The sequence below is a fragment of the Ailuropoda melanoleuca genome, chromosome 5, assembly GCF_002007445.2.
Source record: "Ailuropoda melanoleuca isolate Jingjing chromosome 5, ASM200744v2, whole genome shotgun sequence".
Taxonomy (NCBI): domain Eukaryota; kingdom Metazoa; phylum Chordata; class Mammalia; order Carnivora; family Ursidae; genus Ailuropoda; species Ailuropoda melanoleuca.
Genome location: NC_048222.1, coordinates 80233462 through 80255210, shown reverse-complemented (window position 1 = coordinate 80255210; position 21749 = coordinate 80233462). Strand labels below are relative to the sequence as shown.

The window sequence follows — 21749 nt, the reverse complement described above, 5'->3', positions numbered from 1 at the left end:
CTCGATCCCACATGACCTGAGCTGAAGGCAGACGCTTAGCCGACTGATCCACCCAGGCACCTCCTCTTTTTAGTTTTGATAATTTTTGTTTTCTTTCTGGTTTTCTTGACTACTTTTCAGATATGTTTTCATTTTCTCAGTCTTCTCCCAGAACCAAATCTGGTCTTACTTTCTTTATTGTTTATTTTCTGTTTCATTGACTTCTGTTTCTTTCTGCATTTCACAAATTTTGGAATGTGATGCTTTCATTTTCATTCTATTCAAAATATTTTCTAATTTCCCTCTGATTTATTCTTTGATCCATGGGTTATTGGAGTGTCATGTTAACTCATTTTCATATGTTCAGGGGAGGGAACTTCTTTTTATTAATTGATTGGTTATTTAATTTCATCACGATCTGAAAGACTCTTTAATATTTCAGTCTTTTGGAATGTTTTTGAGACTGTGTTCTATCTTGGTAAGCATTCTATGCATGCTTGAAAAGAAACTATTCTGTTTGAGGGCATAGTGTTCTGTATATATCATTTAGGTCAAGGTGGTTGATAACCTTGTTCAAATCTGTTCATTAAATATTCTGTTCTGATTTTTTTTTTCTATTTGTTCTATCAATCACTGAGACAGAGGACATTAAATCTCCAAATCTGATGATGAAAATTACCTATTCTTCCCTTTATCATATCTGTTTTTTCATCCTTCTTTTAGGAACTGTTAGGTATATACATATTTAGGATTGTTATTTTTTCCCGATAAAGTGATATTTCTATCATTATGACTGTCCCTTTGTATCTCTGCAATTCTCTTACTTTGAAATCTGTCTTACCTGATATTAATATAGCCACATCAACTCTCTCTTGCTTATTGTGTGAATGGTGTATCTTGTTCTCAGTCTTTTAAATTTTGGCCTGTATTTGTTCTTTAAATTAAAAGTGATTGTCTTGTAGACACCATATAGTTAGGTCTAACTTTTTTCTTTATATCTAGCCTGACAATTTCTCTCTTTTAGTTGGCATGTTTACATCTAATATTTTTTTATGTCTAATATTATTATCGTTATGTTTGCCTCATGCTGTTGGTTTCTCTTTGGCCTTTCTATTTTTCCCCCCACTGTAACTTCTTTTTTGCTTTCTTTTGGGTTAATTGAAAAATATTTTTTAGTATTTAATTTTATTTCCATTTCTGACTTTTTGGCATTTCTGTATTTGTTTATTTATTAAAGTCTTTGCTCAAGGACTGTGCTATGGATTCTTAACTTATAGTGTACTTTGAATTAATAATCTATCACTTCCCACTGCACAAATATTAGAACCTTGTAAGGACATAATTCCATTTGCCTGTTCCCAAACCCCCCTTGTTTTATATTATTGTTTTTCTATCTTTTCCAGACATTATGAACCCATTTTACAATGTTACTCTCTTTGCTTTAAAACAGCCACTGTCTTTTAAGGAAATTAAGAGACTATAGATGATCTTTTATATTTTTCTTCATATTTATTATTTCTGGCACTAGCCAGTCCTTCCTGAAGTCTTATATTTATCTGATATCATTTCTCTTTAGCCTAAAGAGTATCCTGTAGTATTTCTTATGTGCAGTTGTCCTGGAAAAGAATGCTCTCCCCTTTGGGGATTATCTTTATTTCACTTTTTTGGAAGGATTTTTCCACTACCAGCACTTCAAAGATCTTACGTTATCTTTTAGATTCTTTTCTGCTGAGAATCAGTAATCATTTGTGTCTCTTTTCCCTACATGTAATATGTCTCTGTTTACTCTGTTGGTTTGTTTGCTTTCATAGTTGTCTCTATTTTTGTTGGACTATGATATATACTTAGGTATAGTTTTCTTTGACCTTATCTTGCTTGCTTTTCATCAGTGTTCTTGGATCTGTAAATTGAAGTTTTCAACAAATTTAGGAAATGTTCAGCTATTATTTCATTAAATTATTCCCCCTGACCATTTCTCTCTTTCTCCTCTTCTGAGAATCAAATCACACATGTTAGATTGCTTAATATTATCCTACAGGTCACAGAAGCTCTAATTTTTTTAATTTTCATTTTTCATCATTTTATCTTATTCTTGTTTCTTCTGGTTGCATAAATTTCTCCTGCCATTGCCAACCTTCTGTTCAGCTCATCCAGAGAATATTTTATTTGTTATTATTGTTTTCAGTTCTAAAGTTTTAATTTCTCTGCTGATATTCTCTACCTGTACATTTGTTAAGATCAGATTCTTCTTTACTTCCTTGGACCTGTGTATAAAAGCTGCTTTAAAGTCTTAACCTTCTAAATCCAGCATGTGGGCCATCTCATGGTCTGTTTCTCTTGACTGCTTTTTTCTTGACTATGGGTCATATTCAGTGAGTTTTGACCATTGCATTTACCCGTGTAACTTATACCCCAGTCAAGATATACAAGATTACATGACTCCAGTAACTCTCTGCAATCAGCCAATGTTCTGATTTCTATCCTTTCAGATTAGTTTTGTCTGCTCTACAATTTCATACAAATGGAATCATACAGTATATACTCTTTCTTCTTTGGCTTCTTTTATTCATCATTTCTGTTTACATCTCCATACCCCCGCATCCTTCAATAATTTATCTTTTATTGTTGAGAAAAACTTCACTTTTACAGTTGAATTTATCATAATTTTTAATTAGTTCTTTTGTTTGTGGACATTTGGTTTGTTTCTAGTTTTTGTCTACTGTGAATAAAGTTTGTTCTTGTACAAGTCATTTTGTGAAGATTTCTCATGAGTTAATACCTAGGAGTGAAATTACTGGGTCATAGAGTACCACCTTATTTTAAAGTTCTGTGAGGTTTTTGTTTTTGTTTTTGTTTTGAGAGAGAGCGCACATGTGTGCATGCCAGTGGGGGGGAAGGGGTGGAGGGGGAGAGAGTCTTAAGCTGGGCATGGAGCTCAACATGGGGCTACATCTCACGACCCTGAGATCAGGACTTAAGCCAAGATCATGAGTTGGAGGCTTAACTAACTAAGCCACCCAGGTGCCCCAGATTTGTTGTTTTAAAAAAAATTTGTGGGATGGCTGGGTGGCTCAGTCAGTTAAGCATCTGAATCTTGGTTTTGGCTCAGGTCATGATCTTGTGGTCATGGGATGGAGCCTGCGTAGGGCTCTCTGCTTAGCGTGAAGTCTGCTTCAGATTCTCTCTCCCTCTCACTCTTCCTCTCTCTTTCTCTATCAAATAAATAAATAAAACCTAAAAAAAAATTGTAATAGGGGCACCTGGGTGGCTCATTCAGTTAAGCATCTGACTCTTGATCTTAGCTCAGGGCTTGATCTCAGGGTTGTGAGTTCAGGTCCCGTGTTGAGCTCCACACTGGGCATGGAGCCTACTTAAAATAACAATAACAGTAATAATAATAATAATAATTTAAAAATTGTAATTAATGCTTACCTGACTTAAATATTTCCCACTTTGCTTTGCTCATCATTGCTTCTTCCATCACACTTTGTTCTGAGTTTAGTTTCTTTTTTGTGAATTATATCCATCATCAGTGAATTTAACAGTTGTTTGTCAGAGACAGACTCTTTCTTTTATATTTTAAGTTTTTATTTTGCTCTCAGTTTGAAGAATCCTTTTACTATGGTATTTATGGTGTATATCAAACATATAAGAGTAGAATGAGTGACATGTGCCCTTAAGTAACCCCCTCTCTTCAGAATGATCAGTTCATCACCAGTCTGATATATCTCTACTCCTGCCACTTCTCTGCACCCTCTCATAATTAATTTGAAGCAAATCCCAGATATCCTTTCATCTGTCAATGTTTGTACATGTATCTCTAAAGCAATACCCCAACAACATTTCACTCTTAAGAACATTTAAAAGTAAGTCCTAGATATCATCAAACATCTAGTCAGTGTTCTCCAGTTGGAGCAAAAATATTTTTTAGTTATTTTGAATGAAAATCCAAGTGTAAGGTTCATGTATTGGGATGAGTTGATCTGTGTCTTGAGTTAAAGTTTAATGTATATGTTCTTCTCTTCTTCCCCCACGCATTGTGTGTGTTGAAGAGACTGTCTTCGTACAATAGACTCTGTATGTTCTTACTTTTGCTGGTTACATCCCCATGAGGGTTTTAAAAGATGGTTCTTTGTCTACCGTATTTCCTGTGAACTGGTGTTTAGCTCTATGGTGTTGAACAGATTCAGGCTAGTTTGAGGAGGGGGGAGTTAGAATAAATGAAAGGGTAGTGTTGTGTATTTACCTCAGGAGACACATCATGTCTGATTGTCTCTCTTTGTGATATATGCAGCCTTTGATACATTGTTGGCTAGATCTTTATTTAATTGTAGAATGTTAATTTATTGTCTGTAGAGCTCTAGATTGTCCTTTTTTTTTTGCATTTAGATAATTATATTCTTCTGGCTTTTATTCATCTCAAACTTATTTTCTGTTTGTTTTCTTTGTTTTGTTTTTCTCTTTCCTGTTTTTGCCTTCTTATAATTTAATCGACTTTTTTGAACTCAGTTTTAACATATCTCTTGGCATTTATAGCTATTTTATATTTTTAGTGATTGCTCTCATGATTATAAAATACCCTTACCTTTTCACAGTCTACTTAGAGTTAATATTATACTACTTTATGTAAAATGTGCAAATCTTGGAATGGTATGGGTCCATGTACCAACTGTATTACCAATGAACTTGGAGTCATTTTAGGGGTCAATGTGGGGTAGAGGTATGTGGGTGGTTGTATGTTTCTGTTCAGATTGTATCACACACAAATTCCTCAGGTTGGCTTGCTTGTTCTTTTTAAAGTGTTATGTGGATGCAGTGTTTTATCATTTATGAGTTAGATTACATTTTCCTAGAAATTTAGTTTTATTCGCTAAGAGGAAAGAAATCTCATATCCTAGGCATTGACTGCATGCCTGATCCCAGCCTTTGGTAATTAAGAGCAGGTTGGTTCAGAGCATCAATTCCTTTCTTGTGAAAACAACCCAAACACCACCTGCTTTCTAAAAGGTCCATTCATCTTTATTCAGTAAGTAGATATGAAAAACTAAAGTTGTAGAAGACACAGTCCCTGACTTCAAAGAGTTTAAAGTCTAGTTAGCTATACATTTGTGTCATTAGCTATGTGATTTTAAAATGAAAAACCCCATCTTATTCTAGGGCAGAAGTTAGTATGTGACCAGTTAGCGACAAGGTTGGATTACCCTTTGGATACTAATAGGACATTGGATATTAGAATGTTTTAGAAATACCCTAATTGCTGTTATTTAATTGGAAAAAGGAAATAACATTATGTTTGAGAGTAGCTACGATACTATGTTTTCCTAATATTTTTAAGGACACTTTTTAAGAATGTGTATTACTAGATTCACTAATGAATGAATAAATTTGGCAAATTTATAGGAGAGAAAATGTCTACATTGTTTTTTACCTTTGATCTCTTTTCCTTTCAATATCGTTGACAGGACTTGGTAGCCTAGCGGCCTCCTACTTGAATCCAGTAAAATCCTTTGTGCCACAGATGCCAAAGCTCTTGAAGTCTCTCTTCCCTGTCCGCGATGAGAAAAGGGGCAAACAGCCTTCTCCCCTTGCGCATCAGGTAAAAGCATCAGGAAAGCAACAGTGAGCATTTTCTAATTCCTGGCAGAATGATGCTCTGTGTTGCACTGATGCTGGAGGGAGAGGGACAGGGATGGGGGCCTTAGAACTGGGCTTTTAGGACTAGTAAAAGCTTGTGATCATTTCTTCTCCGCTCTCTTCAGAGGTACCAGAGCTGTTGAAACTTATTGACAGTCTCAGTCCTTTTTGCTTTTAAAAAAATGCCAAATACACTGCTAATGTGATTTATGGTAATATTACTTAGAGCAACAATAGTAAAATTTATGAAGAGCACTTAGTGTTGTTTGTGTATTGCCAAACAGAAAATGTAATTCTATTTTTAATTCTTGATTTCATTTTGTATTTCAAACAATTTTATATTATCTCTGTCCTTCCTTCTACACCTCTTTTCCTCTGCTGTGGTTTACCTATTCCTTCATTTAAAATATTAAAAGCAATCACTTGTCTTATTTCCCCCTTTTCTTGAAACTCTCTACCCAGCCTTCAAATAAGTTTTAGAGAAAATCTTGAAGGGTTTTCCACATAATCAGGAAACTGCTCTTATGCAATGGTGAATGGGAAGCCTGTTGGAAATGTAATTTCCAGCCTTATATAGGTGTGAATTCAGCAGAAAATGATAAATGAGGATTTATTTATACTCCTTAAAAAACACATACAGTGCAAGTTCAGTTGTTGAAATAGGTCTTTTGACATCAGCTTATCCACATTCACTTAAAACATTCAAGTTGCAGAAATGCAGGTGAGTCCTTGTCTGAGACCTTAACTATTTAGAAGACTTTTCTGAGCTTATGAATGTATATTCAAGGGTGGTGGTGGTAGTTTTGTAAGGCTGCTGTACAGATATATAATATTTTAAATCTAGCATTCTGTAAACATGTACTTAAGCAGACATGTACACGTATTGTATGAAAAAAATAAACATCAAGATTTTGGATGTTTGAACTAATTTTAACTAAGCTCATAAGGGGTGCTTGACAGTTACCGAAGAATCTATGACCACGAGAGCTAAAAGGAATAGCAAGTGTAATAGCTTGTTGGGGTTTAGGCAAAAATGATTTTTCCAAGGATTTGCTGTTGCGTATGTTATTCTGTCCTAAACTTATACATTATTGCATTGTAATGTATGATGCAGGGACTCTCTGTCAGAATTTCCATGGTAGCTTTTTAGGAAGGTAACTTTAAAAACAGCAATAACAGCCTGACCTCATAACCCAGACCCCATCTGGGGGTGCCATTATAACCTGTATTTATAAGCACCCAAAGTGATTTTATCAAAACTTAAAGTTGGGTAACCACCCTTTTTCAGTCGCTGTTTGGTGAAGACAGAGTTCTAGAAGTTAGAGGAAATTGCCATGGCAATAGAAGTTATTGAACAGATTACCATAGTTAGAGTTAGTTTTTAGAACTACTTTGAGTTTTTGATATAGCAAGTCAGATCACCTGCTACAATAAATTGATTTTACTGTTTTGCCAGTAAATGATTGGTTCTTGTGGATATGAGAGGAGCAATCATGTTAGAAAGAAATGTAGTGATGTCAGATAACTGCATTTTGTAATGTCCAGTTTAAGAAAGGCGATCTTGAGGTATTTTGAAGATCTCTTGTGTAATATTTGTCCATTCAGTTTACTTTTTTTGAGCATATATGAGCAAAGATATTGGAGAAAATGGCCCCAGATATTTCATATTTCACAAATAAATGAAAACATAAATACAAAACTGGTCTTAATGAAGACACCCAGTGGTGGAGCTAAATGGTCCAATTGGTTTGTGAACTCCCACTCCACTGAAGGGCCTTCTCTGAAGGTCACCAGGGAGCTGCATCTTGCCTACACCATTCCAGTGTCTTCTGACTTGACATCATAGGTGAAACACTTTCATCTCTAGGCTTCAGCGTGGCGACATTTGCCTGGTTTCTGTCCTGCTGACCTATCAGTCTTTCTCAGTTGCCTTTCCTGGGACCGTTTGTTCCATCAGGCTGCTAACATTTAGGTGCCCCGGCGCTCCATCCTGGGCCCTCTCTCCATGGGTCATTTCATTCAGTTCCATAGCTTCAACTATTTCTGCATTGACAGTGTTCATATTTCCATCTCCAGCCCAGACTTTAGCCCTGAGCTCTGGCCTCATGGAACTAAATGCCCATTAAGCTTTTCTACTTGTAAATCAATTAGACATTCACATTTTACCAGTGCAGAATATTACTGTTGGTTTCAGGTCACAAGTCTATTTACCCCCAACACACAAAATACTTAAAAATACATGCCCATCGGGTGCCTGGGTGGCTCAGTCAACCGGTTAGGCATCTGCCTTCAGCTTAGATCATGATCTCAGAGTCCTGGGATCCGGTCCCACATCGGGCTCCCTGCTCAGTGGGAAATCTGCTTCTGCCTCTCTCTCTGCCCCTCCCCCTGCTTGTGCTGTCTCTGTTGCTCTCTCTCTCTCTCTCTCTCTCTCTCTCAAATCAATAAATAAAATCTTAAAAGAAATACATGCCCATCTCAGTGTGTAGCACAAATATCCACCCAGTTGCTCATACTTCAGAGAGTCCACCAGTAAAATTTCATAGGTACCACTTCCAATCCGGTGACTCCCGGCCATCTCCATTTCTCATCAGTCATTTGTGCCACCCTGGTCTCTTGCCCAGATGACTGCAGCAGCCTACATACAGGTCCGTCTGACACTTTTTGCCTCATAAAGTCTCTTATTCACGAAGTAGCCAAAGTGACCTTCCGAAGTCTTACTTTATTTCATGGCTTGAAATCTTTCACTGCTTCTTACTGACTAAAATCTAAATTCCTTACTGTGCCTTATAGTGTCCTATATGAGCTGGTCCCCTGACCTTTAATCTTTGTGCCTTTTATATCCTCTTTGTTCACCATGCTAAGCCATGTTGACCTGTTTTTTCTTTTCCTTCCTTCCTTCCTTATTTATTTGAGAGAGAGAGCGCACGAGCACACAAGCAGGGGACAGGGAGGGGGGAGGGAGAGGGAGAAGCAGGCTCCCTGCTATGCAGGGAGCCCAGTGTGGGACTTGATCCCAGGACCTTGGGATCATGACCTGAGCCAAAGGCAAACGCTCCACTGACTGAGCCACCCGGGCGTCCCTCTTTCTTTCTTATCTCATGAACACATGAAGTTCATTTTGGTCTCAGAATTTTTTGCATTTGCCTTTCCTTCTACTTCGATACTCTTTCCGAAAGTCTTCGCATGGCTACTAGGTCTCTAGTAGAGTGGTCTGCTATTTAGAATGGTCAAGATAGGTCAGTCTAAGGAAGTAAGTTTGCATTTAGAGTGGCCTCAACCAGTTACACTAAAACAACAGCTTCCACCACATCAGTACACTATTCCCATATTTAACTTTTTAATTGAATGTTGTTATGTTTATATGTTTCTTGATTAGCTCTTCTCTACAATATAATCCTTGAAGGGAGGGGCATAGTTGATACGAAATGTGTATTGGTTGACCATTGACATATAGTTGGATTATAATATTAGGTAGTTTGTATCAGTGTCATCCGGTGGTATAAAGAACTAGGTTTACTGTTTACAGGTGAGAGAATCAGATCTGAGTAGGGGCTTGCGATATCAAGATGTAATTATGAACTTTCTTTCCTAGATTGATGCAAGTTTCACTAAAGAACTATTCCAAATGGGGGGAAAACTTAAGCTTATCATTAGGATTTAGTTGATCAAAGATGCTTATGTTCATCTCATTTTTATTGACAATCTCTGGTAAAGCTCTAAGAGCAGTAAATGATAATTTTAAATGACATTGTCAAATAGAGGTTCCTTTACTAGGGCCACTTTAAATACGCTTTAAGTTGCCATCTGAATGGTGTTTCATCCTTGGAAATGGAGTGCTGTAATGCCAATGAGATTTCAAAATAATAGCAATAAGAATAAAGTATTTGTTAGATTTTTTTTTAGTACCCCCAATTTTTTTTAAATAGTAGTGTGTGCCAATGAGATTTCAAAATAATAGCAATAAGAATAATGTATTTGTTAGATTTTTTTTTAGTACCCACAATTTTTTTAAATAGTAGTCTTTACTATAATGCCATCCCATTCTCTTGGAAATCAGATTTGATACCTAAATTTGAGGGTCTTACTTTTTTTTGTTGATCTGTCCTACACCTGCTGTGGAACCTGCAAGTCCTCCAGGAAAAAGATCAGTTTATTTCCAGCTAGTCTTTGCCTCAGGTCTCCTCTGCTATTACCCAGGAGTTAGAGGGAGGGGGAGCGGAGGTTTTTCTCCAAACTTAACACTACAGATTAGCCCATTGTATCTCAGATAATAAGTGCTTCATCATTCTTTAGTTGTCTTGTCCAGGTCTTGCTTCAAGTGGAGAGCCCCCAAAAATTTTCATCATCTTCCTCTTCTAAATAACGTACTTCTACCGAAGTAGCATATGATTGTACTTTTTTCTAAAGGCCAGTGTTAGCTTGTTGTGCCTCTGGTCAGTTAGCATTCCCTTTTTTGTTTGCTTGTTTGTTTGCACTCTTGGCAATGCAGTTCTTCTCTTTTATTGTTACGTTGTCTATAAAAATAATGAAATAAGGAACTTTAGATTAATTTCTAAAATTTTTCATCTTTGTTTTCTTTTAATGCTCCTAGAATGTCAAAATATTTCTTGAGGAATTATTTCTAAAAATACATGTGTTCTAGCTATTATCTGCAAACTTTTTTTTTTTTTAAAGATTTTATTTATTTATTTGACAGAGAGACAGACAGCCAGCGAGAGAAGAAACACAAGCAGGGGTAGTGGGAGAGGAAGAAGCAGGCTTCCCACCGAGCAGGGAGCCCGATGCGGGCTCAATCCCAGAACACCGGGATCAGGCCCTGAGCCAAAGGCAGACGCTTAACGACGGAGCCACCCAGGCGCCCCTATCTGCAGACTTTTTAAGGGCGTAGTCTGTCTGCACTTGAGTCAAACAAAATAGTGCACATGAGAGGGCCTTAGAGGGGAGCCTGTTGTAGGCAGCTTAAGAGCACTCCTCATGTCCTGGGGTGACAGATCAGCGTTTCAGCTCTGCGTGCACAGCAACCACCACCTCCAGCCACATTTCTTCCTCTTCCTACCAAAGAGCTCATGGGAGACTTCGTTAGCTACATTATGGAAATAAAGGGACACCCTGTCCGTCACCTTTCTTTGTGTCACCAGTCTTGTAAGCCTAAAACACATACATGCTGACCAGCATTTCTAGACTACCCTGTTCACTGCCTGGCTTTGCCATAGCGCAGTGTGAGTTATCTAATGGTCTGACTTAACCAGTAGCGTAAAAAATACACAAGCACTGGGAAGCTTGCTCTCTATTTTGATTCTCTGTTTTATTTGCTGCTAGTGCTTTGTTAGTGCACTCATTTTCAGTGGCCTGTATAAATGGTCATTAAATAATCAATACCAGACCAAAAAACTGTGTGTTATAGAATAACATCAAAGAACCCAGAAAAAATAGAAATCAGTGCATATGCCTAAAAGGAATCTGGATCAATTCTACAGTATGGGAAAGAATAAATATGATATTAATATTACGTAAGACTTAGAGATAATAAATAGATAGTAACCTTGCTGAAGACATATAATGTGTAACAGCACAAAAAAACAAAAACCCCAAAAGGTTTGAGGATCAACTGAAACAGTACGTGGTAACCAAAGAGACCATGTATGGTAGCACATTCTTTTCTGTCTACTCCGCCCCCAACTTAATCTTTTTATCATTTATAAAGCTATTTCTCTCCATTTCCCACCGAGAGATATTAAAACTTCTTCCTTTTTTATATTTCTGTCCCAGTTTAGTTTGGAGGCTTAAAGTCCTCTGAAATAGTCACAGTAATGAAGAAACCCCCACGGACTCACCTGAACGCCACCCTTGGCGTTATTAGACCACACTTAGATTCCTGCACTTGGTTCTGGATATGTTACTATGGGAAATCCATTGACCAATTGGATTTATTTCAGGGGATAACATCAGAAATGATTTATGAGGAAGGATTAGAGGAGTTATTTATAGCTTGACCAAACAATGACTAAGAGAGCTGACCGTATAAGCATTCAAGGGATGGCAGCACCAAGGCGGTGTAAGGGCGGCTCGCTATGGCAGGGGGTGGACAGCGCGTAGAATGACAGAGATGAAATTAACAAAGAGAATGGTAGCAGCTGTGAGTAAGTAGGATGATTTAGAGATAGCCGGGTGCTCTCTTAAAAAAAAAAAAAAAAAGAACACAGTGGAATTTCTTTCACTTCTGTTTTAGAAAAATAAGATTTTGAGAATATAAAAATAGTCCAGGTCAAAACTGAGGAATGGGATAGGTCCTGTTCCTACCAGTCATTGCTATGTTTTCATGGTTAGGTGGAAGAGAGGCAGAAGTTGTGTAATGAAGGAAGGATTATTCTCGAAAAAGTACTTTTAATCAGTGTGTCCTTGACATTTTCAAACAAGAGTGTTCGATACCCTCCCTCACGTAGAGATACAAACATAACCATGGTGAAACTCTAACGAAAAGATTAATGTTTATTAACTTGTTCTTTGAAGTCAGCAGGTTTGCAGATCAAGCTGCTGTTATTTTTTGGCATTCTGTTTCAATATTTGAAAAGATCTCTATGGATCTTTCCTTGTAAGGTAGAAGTTAGCAGTTTATTCTGAAGATTTAAAAACAAAGGTTCTTATATTTTACAAAGTGTTTTGGTTTGAACATATTCTTAAAGATTTATGTTTCTCATTTTTATGGAGATTTGTTTTTTTTGTAATCAGTTTCTGAGTTCCAGAAATGCAAAGATATTGCACTAAAAGAGGTGGCAGCTGACAAAATTGCTGTCTTTGACCTTCTGATGCAAGTTTAGCAACTAATCTGGAAAATAATGAACTGCAATTAATGAAATCTGTACTCATATTCAAGTGTGTTTCTCAGACAGCACATAAAATAATTGAAAGAACTTCCTGCTCTCTAATTAGTTAGATTGAATTAATTTGGCATTATAGCTTTTTTCATGTATCTAGAAGTTTGTGTTCAGATGAAGCTATTTATGTACTTCAAACTTTGGGACTCCAAATGGTGTCTTTGGTTCATCTGGAGAATTAAAGAGTTAATACTCAGATTTAATTTCCACCGTCAAAAGCACAGTCACATTTCTGGCCTATCTTTGTTGTATGGCCTGTCCCTTCTCAGTGTCCCACACTTTGCTTGGGACTGTCTTGTCAACCCCAGGGATATTTTTCTCCATTTTCAACCCTGCTTCCACCGTGGAGCATGGACAAAGCCTTGAGGGGAGAAAGCAGCACCCTGCACATCTCGGATGCTGATTGAAAAGACCCCTGTGTAGTCAGCGATTCCATCTTTCGTGTCAGTGATCCTTTCGTGTATAAAATGGGAAAAAACAAACCAACTACTAGTTCTTCCCTTGTGCGCAAAGATGCTGTTATAGGGCTGCTTGGGCTTGGACTCCCTTGATAAAATGAACCATATAAATGCTTACCCTTGTGTCATCATCACCAAGGGTTTGTCACCATAACTAACCAAAATAAGAAAAAAGGGTTTACATCTGGTCTTCCAGCCTTCAGTGTTCCTTAACTGTTTGGGTTCTTTAAAGAATGATGTGTATGAGCATTTTTCCCCTGTAATTTAATAAGTAGCACACATAATAAATATATTTGGACAGGTTATGCTACATTCACTTGTTCCTGAGTTAACAAAGGCAAGTCTGCACAGGCTTTCCGGAGTACAGCCTTTTTTTTTTTTTTTTTTTTTTTAATTCAAGGCAAATGATTTCCATTCAGTCGCTTTAGGAATGAATTGTTAGACACTTTTAATACTGTTAGTTTTCCAAAATCATAATGTTTTGCCATCTCTCTGCTCCAGAAATGTATAGACATACCGTATTGACAGATACTGAGTTGACAAGGTTGTCTTCGCAATCAGGTATGGTAGTTGATATGAAAAATAGTGAAAGTGAGAGTTTCTGAGGCAGTACAGCAGTTGAAGAGACCTTAGTCTGCCAGTCATTTTTCAGAAATTGTCATTGTACGCTTTTGTATGAGTCTCTAGACCAGAGATTGGCCAACTTTTTTTGTTAAGAGCCATATAGTATTATTTTAGGCTTTGTAGGCCTGCCAAAACTAGCCGTAGACAATACTTATAATAAATGAGTCTGGATATGTTTTAAGAAAATTTTGCTTATAACCCCCAAAATTTGAATTTCATATAATTTTTTCGTGTCACAAAGTATTCTTTTATTTTAGTAATTTGAAAATATAAAAAACCTTTCTTAGCTTACCTGGTGTACCAAACAGGTGACAGTCTAGATTTAGACCCTATTTTATTTTATTTATTTATTTTTAAAGATTTTATCCATCTATTAGAGAGAGAGAGAGAGCACAAGCAGGTAGAGTGGCAGGGAGAGGGAGAAGCAAGCTACCTGCTGGGCAGGGAGCCCAGTGCAGGGCTCCATCCTAGGACCCTGGGATCATGACCTGAGCCGAAGGCAGATGCCCAACTGACTTAGCCACCCAGCTGCCCCAGACCCTATTTTAAAAAAAAATTTTTTTTAAGAGAGAGTGCAGAAGTGGGGGGCGGGCAGGGAGAGGGAGAGAGAGAATCCCAAGCAGACTTCATGCTCAGCACGGAGCCTGACTTGGGGCTCGATCTTAGGACCCTAAGGATCAAGTTGCTCAGGTGCCCCTAAAATTTTTAAGATTAACAAATATTCTTTTAAGTAAACATCCTTTGTCCTCCATAGACACTTGAAAAACTAATAACCATTATTTTGAATGAAGTGAAATTACTTCCTTTAAAAAAAAAAGTCTTCTGGGGCACCTGGGTGGCTCAGTCCATTAACCATCTGCCTTTGGCTTAGGTGATGATCTCGAGGTCCTGAGGTCGAGCCCCAAGTTAGGCTCCCTGCTCCATGGGGAGGCTGCTTCTCCCTCCCTCCTCTCTCAAATAAATAAATAAAATATTAAAAATAAAATAACATAAAAATAAAAAAAGTTTTTTAAAAAAGATTTTATTAATTTACTTGAGAAAGAACAAGCAAGGGCAAGAGAGAGTCTGAGCATGGGGGGGAGGGGCAGAGGGAGAGAGAGAAGCAGACTCCTCACCAAGCGGGGAGCTCGATGCAGGGCTCTATCCCAGGACGCCAGGATCATGACCTGAGCCTAAGGCAGATGCTTAACCAACTGAGCCACCCAGGCACCCCATAAGTTGTTTTTTTCACATAAATATTTAAGTAAGTGTTAACAATTGTCATGTGGAAGTTTAAAAAGTAAACTAGATTCTATAAAAATAAGAAACGATATCTTTTCTACAGCTCCAGAAAACTAGTATTTGAAATGTTCTACTTGTACTACCTCAAACAAGTTGAATTAACAGATATATAAATAATGTAGTGAAATGAGTCTGTTTTGATGATCTTACTCATCGTTACCCACTGATAAAATAGTTTACTTGTTGATAGAAGAAATGGACCTTTCAGTTGTTTTTTATAATTAAATAGAAATATCAGCTATTAAACCCCGAGTGCCTGTTTCTGAGGAGCATAGGAACTCTATGTGTGGTTTTGCTCACACTGTGTTCCCAGTTCCGGGTACAATCTGTGGAATATAGCAGGTGCCTGATACCTATTTGTGAATGAGTAAATTAATAATATCTAAGGTACTTTATTTGAAAGAAAATGGAATGAATATCCTATCCTTGCATAGCTTTGGGGCTAATAAACACAAGGAGAATCTTTTGATTTATATTTTACATCAGATATAGTTGTTGATTGTTTAAAACTGGGCTTCTGTAGTAAACCAAGCTAGAAGTATCTTGGGAGACACCAGACATTCCAGTGATTAGGAAGAGCATGGTGTTTTACAGATGTGCGGGGTGCTTACTGTGTGGCATTTTACACGCACTAGCTCAGTAGCGGTGCTGACTTGGGTCAGCGCTATCCAATACAAGTGTGCGAGCCCCACGCGACATTTGAAATTTTCTGGTAGGCACATTTGAAAAATAAAAAGAAATAGGTCAAATTAATTTTAGTAGTACAGTTCACTTAGTATAGTCATAATGTTGTCATTTCAATCTGTAATCAATAAAAAAATTACTGAAATATTTCTCTTTTTTTTCCTGTGAAGTTCTTGACATCAGGTGTGTGGTTTACATTTCTAGCCCATCTCAATTTGGATGCTAAATTTTTGTCGGAAATCCTTGATCTGCATTGGAGTCATAAAGTTGAAAAGATAGATCCCTGTACCCAAGGTGTTCCAAACATACTTAAAGGCACATTAATTTTTAAATTTACATATTATTCATTAAAATTAAGTAAAAGTAAAAGATCACTTCCTCAGTCACACTAGCTGCACGTCAAGTGCTCAGTAGCTGCGCGGGGTTGGGGCCACCACGTTGGACAGCACTGAGTTGGAGGGTGATACTAGACTCCGATATTGAGGAAAAATGAGACTCAGCTAGATAAAGCACCTCGTCTAATGATTCAGAGCCTAGTGAATGGCGTACTGTGATTTGTATTCAGAAAGCGAAGTTGAATGCGTAATTGTGATATGAAGAGATTTCACTGGATCTGGTTAGAAATACTGCAAGTGATTATATTTGTAGAATGAATGAATCCAAAGTATTTGAAGGAGGGGCTGGAAATACACTGAGTAGGACCTATTTGTATTGTCCTTTCTTGCCCATTCCTTTCTAAAAAAATTATCTATGGGGGTACCTGGGTGGCTCAGTCAGTTGAGCATCTGACTTCCGCTTGGCTTATAATCTTGGGGTCCTGCGACCTGGCTAATGTTGGTCTCCATGGTTGGCGGGAAGTCTGCTTCCCATCACACTGCACTCTTCCTCTGCCTCTCCCTCTGCTTGACTCCTCTCTCTCTCTCTCAAATAAATAAAATCTTTTAAGAAAAATTATCAATGGGCAGTGGGGAATCATTGGCGCTTTATAGCAGGAGGGTGACATGGTCAAATTTGTATTTAAGAAAGCTCTTGTGACTGCAATTTGGAGGGTAGATTTGAAAAGGATAAAACGGAAAGAACCTATTCAAGGGTATATAAAAACCTCATGAGGCATTGTAATATTGGGCAGAAAAATTAAGTCACCTTAACATGCCTGCATTGATAGTTTGATGTCACTGACTGAAAGGGGCATGTGGCAGGTAGGGTAAAAGTATGTCTGGCAGGGACCAGCTGGTGGCCACCTGTCATCCTCTCTGGGTGGCATGGCTTAGCGAACGCACGTGAGCTGGATTACCGCCTTCCAGATGCGCAGCCCCCGAGGTGCTCCGGTTTACACGAAGTAACGACTGATGGGTCGGGTAGAATGCTGACTTACTCATTTAAAATAAGAAATATAATTGCCACTTGGACAGAAGTGCTGGCATCATCATGGCTAACGCACTCTTCGCCAGATCACCCTGGAAAGCCAGAGTGTGAATCCCGAGCCTACCCCACGAGCGAGCGGGACCCCCTGTGGGAACCAGATCCTGCAGGCAGCAAAGTGTGTGTCTCTGGAGCAGCGCTGGGTGCTTCCTCCCGCTTTCCTCCTGTGACTTTGCAGTGCCCCTTCTTGCAGCCTAACCGCCCTGCCTCTGATTAACATAACCTTTAAATATGTTTGTATTGATTAAGTTATTGCTGAGTCTTGATCTTTAGGTAATTGTACGTGTCTGTTTTTGTCCATTGTTTATTATTTTTATCAGAATGTATTCGAAGATTAGGAAGTATTTTGTTTATATGCACTCCCCCTGCTTGGTTTTGTTTATTGTATTTTTCTCACTTCAGCAGCATAAAAACCAAAGACTGTCTCCTGGTTATTTATACCAAAGGTAAATCGTACATCTCATATTCTTATGCTTGTTTGGAATTTTTTTACAAAGGGGATGCCTGGCTGGCTCAGTCGCTAGAATGTGTGACCCTTGATCTCGGGGTTGTAAGTTCGAGCCCCACGTTGGGTGTAGAGATTACTTAAAAAAATAAAATCTTAAAAAAAAAAAAAGATCTGGAAGATCATACTTGCTTAGGAACAACTGGAAGATGACATTTGAGAATTTATCAAATTCAGGGTACGGGGTGATTATTAGGAAAGGTTCACTTTCAAACAAGAAAAAAAATGCATCAGAAGATTCAGTGTTTTGGAACGAAGTGATTATTTTTTGCTTTAAAATATTTCTTCTCCCCTTTACCTACCCCAGTGCCCAAATTTCGGAATGTCTGTTCTTTTCCAAATTCTCTGTAACTGTACAGTTTGGCCTTCGTCATGTGACTTATGTAATTAATTTGTTCATTCACGTATGTATTCATTCAGCAAACATGAAGTTATTCTTTTCTGTACGGGAATACAGAGATGAATGAGCCATAATCCCCACCTTTGGAGAGCTAACTAGGGTGACGTTACGGGCGCTGTAATGTGTGTATGTCTGGGGTTGGCGCGCTGAAGGCAGTTTCAGGAAGAGTAGATCAAGCTCGAGCTGAGACACACGTGAGTCGGCACTCCCAGGTGGAACCTGATTCCCGAGGGAAAAGGAAGAGCTCGAGGAATGCCCCGGCAGAGCAGTGCGGTCAGTTCAGAGTGGGGTTAGCATCACAAGTGAGGAGAGGGTGCAGCATCACAGAGAGGTGAGGGTCTTTCCGTGTTGCCAAGGTCTTAAAACTTTATGCTTTGAGGCAGAGGGGTCTCCCAGTGACTCGGATGCCTGGTTGGAATTCTGAGCTGATTTGCCCTGTTTTCTTCATTCGTGTGGCATGTGAAAACCAGAGCTAAAAAATTATGGGCTGTGATATGAGATGTGACCCTCATCTTTCCCTGAAATCCTTCTGAGCAGCTCTCTTGCTTGGAACCCACTCATCGTCTAAGCCTCAGTGATGCTCAGCAGACAGCACGATGGCACGTTCAGCTGCTGCTTGGAAGTCGGTCCTTTTCCGTCTCTGTCACCGGCTCACTGGGCAGCCGGGATGCATGTAACCATTAGGTGAATGTCTCCGAGCCTCGGTGTCTGTAGTGTGAGATGTAGATAATTAGACTTATATTCGCTTGCCTCATGGGACTTCTCCTTAATATTTATAGCTGCAAAGACTTCGCAGTCATTTTTATTAATAGTTGCCAGATGTGTCGTAAGGATTAATGAACTTATGATCTGAAATGTTTTGAGCTCCTGAAATAGGAGGCAACTGCCTGCACTGGGGATGTGTAAAAGAGCATTAAAATGCAAACAATACACATTTGGAAATTTGAGCTCTTAGGTGTGAAGGACAAATGGCACACTTAAGATTTCAGTACACTTTGTAGGTATTTTTGGTCTCCTTAATGAAGCTCCTGAATTCATCACAGGCCGTTGCCCAGCACACAAGGCTGGGTCCCCGTGCCCTTGCACATGCGCCCACGTGCAGGGGCACATGCACACGGACTCGGGTCCTGCTAACGCCGCTGTGACCCTCCTCCCTGTCATCCATTCTTCCTGGGCATCATCTTTGCCTCTGTGTCCTTAGCCAGTTGTGTCCAAGTGTTTGGTAGTCTCCTTCATATCTCTAGCTTTTCAGTTTCTTTTCTTCTTGCCATCCAAGTTCAGGCTCTCATTAGCTCTCCACCAAACCATTGAAGCAACTTCTTCGTTGATTTCTCCAGGTTTCATATCTCCTCCGTTTAAGGGTTAATCTTCTCCAAGCATCACTCTTATCACCACTCATTCATTTACTTTTGATAGCTCGCCACTGTGAGTGAAAATCAATCATAAGCTCACAAGGCCTCCTGCGCACGGCCCTAACCTGCTTCCCTCCCCCCGGTGCAGGTCACTCTAGATCATTCTTTCTTCCCCAAGACTTCCTGTCAGATTGAGTAGCTTTTCTGGGGGCAGAGATGGCAGTAGAGAGCACTGCGCCTTTGCCGTGTCATTCTTCATGTTGGAAGTGTCCCTCTGCCCCGGTAAAAGCCGCTCAGTCTTCAAGCCCTGTCTCAAAGTGAGATCGCCCCCAGGAGGGTATTCTAGGCCTGTTTCATTTATCATCCCTTCCTCCTCTGAATCTTCTCTGCGTTTGAAGTTTTCATTCTAGTATCTGTCATTTTCCTTGATGTTTCAGTTATTTGCATACATGTCCTTGCCGGTCTGCTGAGAGCAAAGCCTGTGACCCTATGATCCTTGTGTTCTTCCCAGCGCCTGTTGCGATGCCTTGTGCACTGTGAGACCTAAGTCTTTGTTGAACTGAATTTGTACATTGAATCAGAGTCCTGGTTACCTTCTTCATGTAGGACAGTATTATGGAAAAATTGGAACTACGTGAAAGTAGAGAGAATACGACAATGAGTGCCTGCGTGCTTGTCGCCTAGCTTCGGAGCCAGTCTTGGATGCCTAACCCTGCCCTCTTTAGCCGGCCCCGTTCAGAGTTCTCTGTTGCAGAAGTATCCACCTGGTGCTCACTTGGCCAGAGTTGATTGCTGGCAGTCGCCACCCCTAGCTTCCCACGGAGGGAGCCCCACAAAGTTACTAGCACGTGAACCACAGAAGTAGGTGTGCTCCAAGTCCTTGCCAGTACACTCGGGACCCACTCAGACCCGATCCCATCTTATTTTCAACACTATGTTTAGCCGTTTCCGATGTGTGTCATCATCCAGTGTCCTGCTTCTCCCTTCCTCTGAATGGTGGGCTCGGGGTGGGCCTGTTCATGAGACAGGTATGCTGCTTGGGGAAGAAGTGGTCATTGGGAGTGACTGACGGTGGCAGGAAACCGTGAGGGGAGACGCGAGGTCTCAGTGTGGTGGCCCGGAGCCATGACGTGGGGCCCTGGGTACCAGGAAGCCCGTGGGTTTGCTGATAGCACCGTGTCACAGGCTCGTCCCTTCACTCATGGCAGCAGGTATTTTTGTAAGCATTTGCTGGAGTTTCCTAATTCCCCTGAGTCCTGGAGGAAAGTGTAAGTTATGTCTCCATGCTCTGTTCAAGAGGGCAAGAGCCCTATCATTTTAGAAGAGGCTCCTTCCTGGGTGGGTATATTCCACCGTTGGTGGGATTTTACATGTTTATGCTTTAAGGGGGAGTGTTTCACCCCAATCTTGTCTGCTCTAAAGAAGAGCTAACTGAAGAATGTAAGTATTTTGGAGTTTGAGCTTAAGAGACGTTTTTTCTGCCTTTACGAAGGAATATGCTGTGAACACCGTTCCATTTGTGAGGGACTTCAGATACCATGGGAGAAAGTAAATATAAAAAGAAAGACCGCAGCCCCCGTTTTCAAGGACTGTAAGGTGCAGTGGAGGATACTTGCTTGGAAAGAACTCCCTGTCACTGTCTACCGAGTTGCCAGTAGAGCGGAAAAATGGAGTTTCCCGTAGGTGCTGTGAGAGGGGAGGAGCGACGCATCATACGAGTTGAGGGGAGGGACTTTCCTGGTCCAGGGATCCAGGGAGAGGCTGGAAGGCCTGTGGTTCAGGCCCTCATCATGTGCAGGGGCCTGAACACCCCCACCCCAGGTGTCCTCCCTCACTCTCTTCGTTGGCCCCTCACATAGTCTTTCTTAAACATCCCTCTGCTCCTAGCTTTCCCTGGCCCGAAGCCCCCAGTATCTCCCCAGTGTTTGCAGGGTAAAATGTACATTCCTTTAGTTTATCGTTAGGTCCTCCCATCTGTTTAGCCGTTATCTCCCACCATTTCCTACTTCATTGTCTCTGCCTTTTCTCAAATCCCACCGTCTTTCCATAACTCAGCAGAGTTCATTGCTTCTAGCTCTTTTCTCCCAAAGGCAGTCACAAGGCATAATTGGTTATAGCGGTGCCCTTTGCTAAAACACAGAACCGTTTGCCAAAACGCAGTTATTTGGTGCTGTGAGCTCAGGCTAACCTTCTAAGTGCACCATCTTGTGAGTGCACCCAAGTGGGCTCTGGTCCCTTCAGGTAAGAGTTTGGGCTGCTCGGTAGGAAGCGGACTTCGGCCGTCCAGCCTTAGTGCCTACAGACTGTCCAGGGCATCCTGATGGCATAGAAGCCCTCATGGGGCTTGGGAGGACCTGCAGTGCTTAGGGCCAGAAGAAGGGAAATGGAAAGATATATCGTCTACCTGTCTACGCAGTTTACATTAGGTAGGAGATGAGTGGTCAGCTACTTTTCCTTTTGGATCCAACAAGAGAAAAGACACTCCTACTGTGGAAACAAACTGTGACACCCAGTTTTGACTCCTCCCGCAAG

The 21749-nt window shown here is 39.9% G+C and overlaps 1 protein-coding gene across 3 annotated transcripts in view; it reads left to right on the top strand.

Moving 5' to 3' along the window:
- Nucleotides 1-21749, top strand: part of KIF13B (kinesin family member 13B) — a 179333-nt gene that overhangs the window by 143814 nt on the left and 13770 nt on the right. For all 3 annotated transcript variants that reach the window (XM_034661358.1, XM_034661357.1, XM_034661359.1), the window contains one exon: nucleotides 5442-5575. In XM_034661358.1, coding sequence (XP_034517249.1) covers nucleotides 5442-5575 — 134 coding nt within the window. The remainder of the gene's footprint in view (nucleotides 1-5441; nucleotides 5576-21749) is intronic.